The sequence below is a fragment of the Anoplophora glabripennis genome, unplaced genomic scaffold, assembly GCF_000390285.2.
Source record: "Anoplophora glabripennis isolate ALB-LARVAE unplaced genomic scaffold, Agla_2.0 scaffold850, whole genome shotgun sequence".
Taxonomy (NCBI): domain Eukaryota; kingdom Metazoa; phylum Arthropoda; class Insecta; order Coleoptera; family Cerambycidae; genus Anoplophora; species Anoplophora glabripennis.
Genome location: NW_019416967.1, coordinates 131,227 through 141,021, shown reverse-complemented (window position 1 = coordinate 141,021; position 9,795 = coordinate 131,227). Strand labels below are relative to the sequence as shown.

Below are 9,795 nucleotides of genomic sequence, written 5' to 3'. Positions count from 1 at the left end.
AACTATAAAATGAGAGAAACAACAATAAAACAAAAATGACATAACAAAGTCACAGCAAGTGCTCAAATTGTCGGCCATTTTCGTTAATACATAACTGACAACGTTTGGCAATGGAGCGGGTCGCATTGTAAATGTGGATATTTGACACCCGCTGAATATAGTTTTCAAAATGTTCCCTTAGCTCCTCGACATTATTAGCTCTATACTTATAAATTTTGTCTTTAAGATCCCCCCAAAAATAAATCTATAGGGGTTAGGTCTGGTGACCTAGGCGGCCACCTGTTTGGTCCGTACGTACCGATCCAATTGTCTCCAAAATTATGATTTAATAATTCTCTAACTATGTGGGAATTATATGGGGGCGCAACATCATGCTGAAAGAACATATTATATCGTTGAGCTAGTGGCATATTGTCTAGCAGTTCAATATTTTCTTGTAAAATTCTCACATATCTCTGAGCGTTAAGGTTTTCATCGTACATTTCGTAAGCTAACACTCTATTGTGGAAGAGAGCTCCCCATACATGAAAACCGAATCGCCCTTGTTGAATTCTGGCCACAGTTTGGTGAGGATTAACATCTGACCAATAACGCGCATTATGCCGGTTGAATATAAATTCGCTACTTATAAAAGCCTCGTCGGTCCAAATAACATTTTGAAAAAAATTGGGGTATACATGAATTTGCTGCAAAAACCACTGGTAGAAAAGGACGCGTCTCTCTTCATCTACTGGATGCAAAAGGTGCACTTTTCTTATAGTATATGGTCGAAACTTGTGTTTTTTTAAAATTCTCAATGCTTTGAATTTACCAATTCCTATCTTCTTTGAATTTCTCTGCCGGATACATTGGGATTTGCGACAACAAAAGCTAAAGTATTGATTTCATCATTTTCTCTATTCTGTATATTATAAAATTTAGCTCTCGGTTTTTGAAAAGAACCAAACTCACACAAGTTATCATAGAGTCGGCTAAAAATTCTCTTTTCTGGCTGATGACGCTCTGGGCATCTCTCTAAATATAAGTTTAAAGCTGTGTCACTATTTTTTTCACTTTCAATGTAACACTCCAACATTTGAACTTTGTGAAGATTTTCGTACACCATTTTTATACTTTTCAAAATTAAAACCAAGTAATAGACGTTTAACAAGCTTTCAATCAGTCAAAAACAACAAATTACTGTCAATATTAAACAACAAAAGACGAATAAATAAATAACATGGCCAACTGAAAATATATATATATATATATCTACATTTTTGAATTTTTCTTCATTTAGGCAAATAAAAAGTATCTATTATTATATATGGCTGAAAAGGTAAAAAAATGCTACTCAACGGGATGGCCAAATACAGGGTGTTCTATTTAAAAAACATATGTTTATGTAATATCGGAGAAACTGTGCGATTTGTAAAAAATCTGAGTGCGCCAATGACTTCCTAATAAAAAATAGAACAAATAATGTGCACACTTTTTTCTTCTAAATTGAATGACAACGGAGATATAGCGGTTAATGTAAATGGGCCATTTTTCAAAAAAACCCTGTATATCTAAAACTAATCAAGTTAGCCAAGATCTTTTGGTACCAGCGAAGTAAACTCAAAAAAGAGGACGGGACGTCGATATCAGATTTTTTGTATCTATCACCGTTTTGGCTGTACCCTATAAAACTATCGAAAATCAACCACCCTGTACATCTATTGAAGGTCATTAAAACTACATGGTGCTATTTCGATCTGACTCCATTGGTGGCCTAGGCCAACTTGTCCTCAAGGTTATATCTTCATAACTTTTGCATATCCTAGTTTTATGTAAGTTTTCCTGAATCTGCAATCGATTCTGAACAAAAAATGTGCTCTTATTTCATAGCTCAAAAATGAACCGTTTTCGAGTAAATTGGGTCTATAGTATCGCCTGCATTAATTCGTAGAAAAATACATGTAAAGACTTTATTCCTTGTTATCTAGTAGGTAGGTACTTATCATTATAAAAATAAGTAGTTTACAGGCGTACATATCAAAATTATTAGGGTACTCGAAGTTACGAAAAATTAAGTTTACAAAACAACAAGATATTAAGTATTATCAAATTTTCCAACAACGAATATGCCGATATGATATTTGTCTACGGTTCCTGTCATAGAAATTCATTGGTGGCTTCACGAGAGTATCTATGCAGGTTTCTAAACAGAAGGCAGCTTCACAGCACGTATTCCAACGAGTTTTCCAAAGAGTCTGTGAGACTTAAAGTTGGAAATACTAGAATAAGAGGTAATTTTCTTCCAAAAATTACTTAAATCCTTGTAAGGGTTTTTGAGTTATTGCGGAAAGTCGTTATTATTTTATTCTAAACAATACCCTGTAACTCAGTGAGAGTGCATCGCAGAAAAATATTTTATAAGGATTTTAACATTATTTTGGTCTGGTCTAACCCCTGATAAATTTTTGTACGCTGACACTGGGACATCCTGTATTCCATGTATGGTTAAATTTAAAAAAATGAATTTAAGTTAAACATTATTCTTAGAAAGGTATGTTCTATTTTGTTTACCACATATTCAACAAATTCCTAATACATAATCGTCATTTTTAATTTTATCGATGTAAATTAAGAATTTCTTTATAATGAGCTAATTAGAAAAATAAGGCATTACTTTGATATAACGACCTTCCAAAACTGGTATAAATATAACTAAGGTTCCAATAACTACTAGTCGTTAAACATGAATTTTAAATTACATACTTTTGTAGTGCTGGAAATTATTTTAGCAGTACAAGTAAGTAAATGCTGTAATCTACTATAATTGTCATCATATACGTGGACTATTTCCTAAATAAATTTCAATTTCCATTCTAGGGCGTAGTGTTGTATAGAGCTGATCATCATGACCATATAAGGGAACCCCATCGCAGGTTATTTAGAAGACGTGCAGGCCATCACGAATCACCTCCACCAGGTACTGATTTTGATAAGATTACCTCAGTCAAACCTTCCCCTCCATCTTCTATCTCCATTAAAATCTCCTTCACCATAAACTGTCAACTCATCAACTAAAGTTATTTCACCTACACTTTCAGAAGAACCTTCTACACACTCTGCAAGTGACCAAACGTCATTCCGACTCCCAAGGAGTGTGTCAACTTCATCACCATTTAGTGACGATTCGGTTTCACGAAGACCAAGTGGAGAACCATCTTCTTCTTCAGCGACAGCAGAATCGACTCCGTCAACATTATCAAGTGACGATCAATCTTCTGATTTACCATTAAGTGAAAAATCATCATCATTATCTGAATCGTCTTCATCGCCAAATGGTGAGTCACCCTCCACATTGCAACCAAGCGATGAACCATCCACTCTATCTCTAGTAACTGACAACGAAGCATCTTCTTCATCGTCATCTCCTTTCCCGGTAGAGTCAAGTGTAGAACCATCTCTTAGAACATCAGCATCAAATGACGAGCCATTTACTTCAGCGTCACTTAGTGGAAAATCTCTTACACAGTCATCAGCAGAATCAAGTGTTGAATCATCTTCTCCATCATCATCAACTGACGAATCATTTTCCCTACCACCATCTGATGAGCCATCTGCATCACCACTATATGGTGAACCACAAAATCATGAACTATCTTCCACACAGCCAGCTGATGAACCGTTTTTAGAACGGTCGTCTTCTTCGTCGTCAGTAGAATCGACTCCTCCAGCATTATCAAGTGACAATCAATCTTCTGATTTACCATCGAGTGATAAATCATCTTCTTCATCATCACCAAATGGCGAGTCACCTTCCACATTACAACCAACCGATGAACCATTCTCTCTATCTCTAGTAACTGACGATGGAGTATCTTCTTCAACGCCATCTCCTTTCCCGGTAGATTCAAGTTTAGGACCATCTCTTACATCATCAGTATCAACTGACGAGTCACTCTATTCACCGTCACCTACTGGAAAATCTCTTTCATCAGCAGATTCAAGCGTAGAATCATCTTCTTCATCATCATCATCAACTGAGGAATCATTTTCTCTACCACCATCCGATAAACCAGCTGCATCACCGTCTCTGAGTAACGATACGTCTGAAGGATCTTTTGAAGTTCATTGGTTGTACTTACAAAAGGATGATCGTGTGTTTATTTTAGATGGTTTCTGATAGTTGATATTTTTAAGATGTGTCTTCATAAAAACGTTCTTTTGTAAAGGGAGTTTCACGACGAACTGTATAAATAAATGCGGATATCTTTTAAACCGAATTAATTTACTTCTAGTATGTAGGATGTATCGCTGAAGGCCAACAGGCTCATCAAGTACATCATTGTATCAATTGCAGTTCGTCATGAAATGCCCTGTGATATAAATAAGGAAAAATCTTATAGTTTGCGTTAGTGTGGGTTTCTTTTTCAATTTTAAACAATATTTCAGTCGTTTATACGTTAACGCTAGAATATTCTTTAATAAAGTGCCTACGAATTGTATTCAAAATGTAATATTATAGAGCTTTGCTATTTATGTTGTTTATACGATTATTCATTACTTGGTAGTTAAAACAATATATTATATTTCACGAAACAATAATAATAATCGTCTAGATTTATGGTACAGAATTGTTTTCATTACAATTAGAAATTGGGTTTTATTGTTAAGTAGGTAACCCTGATTTTCAAACCGTAGTTCATCTGTTTTACAAGTTGTTTGGTAGGTATTCCAATCATTATTATTTCAGTTAATAATAAATTGTGAGCTTTCACCACCTACCACTGATGTTAAGTTTAAATCGTCAGTGATATGTTTAGCAGGTAAATATGTCAGAAGAATGAAAAGAATAGCATAGATCAATGAAATCGCCAGCGTATATAGAAAACAATACAGGACCAACTATACCACTTTGAGGTACACCTCTTTCAAAATGGTGAGGATTTTTAACATTGATACACTACTTTTGGTGAACATTTTACATTTTTTTAAAATTCAAGGGATAAATGAAATCCCCAGCGTATATATAGAAAACAAAATAGGGCCAAGTATACTACCTTCAAAGTTTTATAAGAAGAAACTTGATTATTTAACGAAATTCTCTGACGTCTACATGAAAATAGTTTTCAAAAAATGAGGTAGCAACTGGGTTAAATCCAAAGTATTCGAGTTTCTGTTAAAGCATTTTATGGTATAATGTATCAAAAGTCTTATTAAAATCGAGCAAAGTGTTTAAAGTTATAGCCATTTGCAGTGAAAATTTAGTTGTCAGTTATGTGAAAAAGCGCAGTGAGTTATGGACAATATTGCGTCGTTGAAAGATAAAAAGGTACTTCTCAATTTTTGGGGAATTTTTCAATGCAAAAGTACAAACTAAGAAAAGTAGATATAAAAATAGAATTAAGTGAATAATGAATTCAATACAAATACAAAATCAGTTGACTGCACAATTTTTTTGGCAATGTAACCTAACCTCCTTTTAGTATTACTAGTATTAGATTATACCGACTTAAATTATAAGGTTGCATCTCGGGTCGCATCAAAACATTTCCAAAGTTTTTAATAAATAACACAGGATCGGCCTTCATTTTCGTTGAATAAATTAACTTGAACTTACAAAAAAAAAAAACGCGAAGATAGAACTTTTTCGTATAAGACTTTTCTATTACAAGTATCATCAGGAAGCTGTAGTTTAATTTTTATAGATTATATACGTCACACCCTGTATATAGGTAATTCCATTTAAAACAAGTAGTTTAAGAAATTATCATAACTGAAGTAAGAAAAATCGCGATAGGTAACAATTTTAAGTACCTATAATTTTATCTTTATTTATCTTCATAGTACATTTAACTAAATGATGACCCTCTGTACTGAGAGCGCCTACTTTATCATAATATTGAAATTTGAAGAAGCGATTATTTCAATTAATGTACTAGAACTATTAGTGACCCTTAAAGGTTGAGTACATAATTGAAACAAACGACATAATATAAAATAGTGTTTATTACATATCATGTGATAACATAAACACCATATATTCTAACTCATAGTTACAAATTATGTACTTACTATATCAATACTACAAGATCGCTATAAAGTTCCCAGACATAAATTTACCATCTAGTTTAGCAGACATCGTCTTGTCGAATTGAATAAGTGTAACTTTTATAAGGTTTTCTTGTTCGATAGTTATAGGTTGGAATAATTCATCTCTTATTGTCTTCTTGCAATAACATCGGTTTCTCCTGACAAAAAATTGGCTCTAACTGTATCAACTCTTTCTTGATTTGTATACATGCTTTTTCAATAATTTGTGGTTGAATAGTTTATACCTTATTTTTTTTTATATTCGCTAAATATTGTTCATATTTTGTTGTATTAAGTACGGGAAACATATCTGATTGCAGTTTATAATCGCAAATTGAGATAAGAAAGCCGAAAAATATCCCAATTTGGACATTTACTATCTCGCAAGGAATTTTGAGCGTTTTCGTCCACCATGCAGCAGGTGTGACAATTGAATATAGTGACCAGAATCGAATGGCTATGAATATTTTGCTTGTCTGGTTTCTATGAATCTCTATGACGTCAAATTGCTTGGAACATTGAAGCAAAACATTGTCGTCACATCAGAACCACGTAAATAATAATAATAATATATTCAAATCTACCATCATTAATGGCATATTTCGCATTACTTTCCCGCAAATTTGGAGATCACTCATACATATGGGGAGGGGATATGTAGAAAGTATGCAGAATGCAATGCAACGCGCAGTTTATTTCGGATTGTTTCGCGTGTCGGTCGCAATGGTTATTTTTGGCAAATTTGAATATGCAGATATTATGGTTTTATATGAAGAATGTTTACGAAATGCGAATGCCGCTGCAGCAGAATATCGGAGATGTTTCCCTCATAGACAACATTTTCCGAGTCCGCGCATAGTTTTTTCAAATCTGGTTACTGCTTGGAAAAGTAACATTAGTATGTTAATAAAAAACTGTTTTTTTTAGCAAGGCATGCTCATATCTCCTCCTTACCAGTCCTTACTTGGTACCAATGGCAATTTAATATGCTAATTGCATACTCTTAAAAAATAATTTATATCATTCAATACATATTTTAACATTTTAAATTATTATTGACGGAAGTGAACAAGAAAAAACATGAGTTTCTGAAGTAATTTGTCGTTTAAAAATTATATTGTTAACCCCCAACCGCGTCAAAAGTCGTAACTTCAAGCCACCGATCTAGAGTGCATTGCACTGTCTGAATAATCTAGCCACCTAGGGCAACAACCGACGTTTTTATCATAAAATAACGGTATCCTGTAGGCTTATGGTCACTGTGACGTTACTTTGCGTCGATATATGCGTAGACGAATTAGCTCTAAGTAGATCAAGGTCAAAACCCAGACGAGTCGGAGATGCCAGCCTAATGTTTGGAAATCGGCATTAATAAGGATGTGTAAAAGGAGAATTCCAAGAAGATATTGATTTTTTAATTCATGTTAATAAACGCAGCCCACAAAGAAGTTAGGCGAAGATTGGATATGTGTCTTGAAATGAGAGGAAGTCATATAGATAATAGATTGTAATATGTACGTAGTAAGAAAGCGTTTTCCTCATTTTTTAAGTATAGTTATTGTTATCATCACCTTTTGTTTTAACTGTATTAAATACTTATCGAGTTTAATCCTTTTATTTATTCTTAATGACATTTATGCACGGTAAGCAACGAACATTCAATTATTTTCCAACGACTACTTGATCCTTCCGCGTTAATGTGATATTTCTTTTGAGACTCTTTAGGACGATATTCCTTATAACTTTTAAACGGGAAGTAATGCAGAAAAACTCCTCTGATAAAAGTTTATTAGAAATAATAGAACTTTTTAACAGGAAAAAAATTTGGGTATGTTTCTGGAAAAAATATAATTGATGACGTTATTAGTCGTTCCTGCCAAATCCCAAAGATTACTTACGATTGAAAATGGAGCTTACCTCATCCCATTTCACACCACGTGACTCAAATTTTATTTAAATTTTTTGTACCCTCACAGTAAAATTTGATGCGACAATTATAAACGTTGAAGGATATGGAAAATACCTTTGAAAGAATTCGCTAATGTCTTTGTCAGTTCGACAGGTTTTTATTGAAAAATAATATTAATAATGACAATAATAAATTTAATAAAAGATCATTTATAAAACACAAGGTGCCAGATGATTGGTCCATACTCTAATTTACTCCTGATGAGTGCTAACCTAACTACACAATAATTCTATTTATTGCATTCAATTTTATTTCAAAATCGCCTATATTTCTTACAAAAAATCATAAAGTTTTAGAAGCCGAACCCACTCTACTATATTAGGTATTAATATGCCTCGTAACAGCAAGTTTAGAATCAAACAATACTCCCAAATCTATATGAGCCGAACAAAGTTCAATAGCAATGATATTAATTTGATAATTATCAGTTAAAACTGTCTCAATTTTTCGTGCATGAGACTACTTCACATTTAGATATATTTAATTTTCACGAACTTGTAAAACATCACTCGTTTATCTTATGCAAATCATCTTGAAGAGTTAAACAATGATTTTCTGATGAAACACTACTAAATATTTCCAAATCGTCAGCAAATAATATTTTTCGAGAGGTTATATCTGATGTTATCTCGCTAATGGATATTAAAACTGAAATCGATGCTTGTGGTACTGCCGATTTGGCGATATACATTTTTGACTTATAACCCCCCATAATTCACAAACTATAATAAGAACTAAACAAGTTGGACTAAGGAAGGTATATGTTTAAGGTTTGATATTAGGGTTACCCACTGTGTTACATTATGAGCTAAATATTTTTGTTCATAATCAACTAATAAATACAATATAGTGTTTTTTCCATTTCTCGAAAAACTTTCATTATTCCTAAAATTACATCATTACGAATTTTGAAAAATGGGATCTTAGCATCAAATTAAACTATAAGTAGGCATAACTACTGCCACCGTTTCATATAGTGGTGGAACTTTTGGGCTTCAAACCCGATCATAATTTTGCTATTACTTATTATAGGGCGCCGCTTGCAGCATATTGCACATCTTTAAAACGTCATAACTTTGTTTGCTCCTCAGAATATCTGCCTCTTTGATATATTTTTCGTTCAAAACTTTTTAATTTCGAAAGTTCTTTTTGTGGTGAAGTCATTCAAGTTTCTTCATCCGTCCCAGCAAACTCTGTTTTATCTCTTCTGCCAGCTTATTTAAATTGTTACGCAGCAAATACAACAAACAGTTTTTATTTTTTAGCAAACATCATTCTTCAAAAACTTTCAAGTTAATGTGAAACAACTTACAACGATCTCAAAAATTCTGCCACGATTTTAGCTGATTCTGGTAGACATTACCTCAATCAAAAGGCATGAAGATTGGAAGTCTACTTCAGTGGTGGGGTACATTGACGAATATCCTCGAAAGTCGGTTGAAGTATTAGATCCAGTTACTCTGTCAGCAACAATGTTTCTTAATTTATTAAAAAATAACTCTTGTAACAAAATTGTGGCTTAAGAACAATTTATGGCTTTAGATTATCTTGCCTCCACATACGGAACACTTCTCTACCCTCAGTAATAGTGGGAATCCCAATTTGCAATTTTGAAACAAAGAAAATGGTAGTTGATTAATTTGAGAATTAGCTAAATTGATATACATATATAGTTTTTCAAAAATAAGTCATATTGAAGCAATTTATCAAATTTAACTAATAAGTAACAACTGTAATAGAACAAATTATTATATTTTATC

General features: G+C 33.1%; 1 protein-coding gene across 1 annotated transcript; it reads left to right on the top strand.

Annotated features, from left to right (window-relative positions):
• The first annotated feature begins 2,722 nt into the window (after window positions 1-2,722).
• On the top strand, window positions 2,723-4,953 carry LOC108910668 (uncharacterized protein DDB_G0271670-like). Its single transcript, XM_018715359.2, has 3 exons — window positions 2,723-2,776; window positions 2,857-2,956; window positions 3,078-4,953. Exons 1-3 carry the CDS (start codon window positions 2,723-2,725, stop codon window positions 4,154-4,156), a joined length of 1,233 nt encoding a protein of 410 aa, XP_018570875.1. The 3' UTR covers window positions 4,157-4,953.
• Window positions 4,954-9,795: the final 4,842 nt, after the last annotated feature.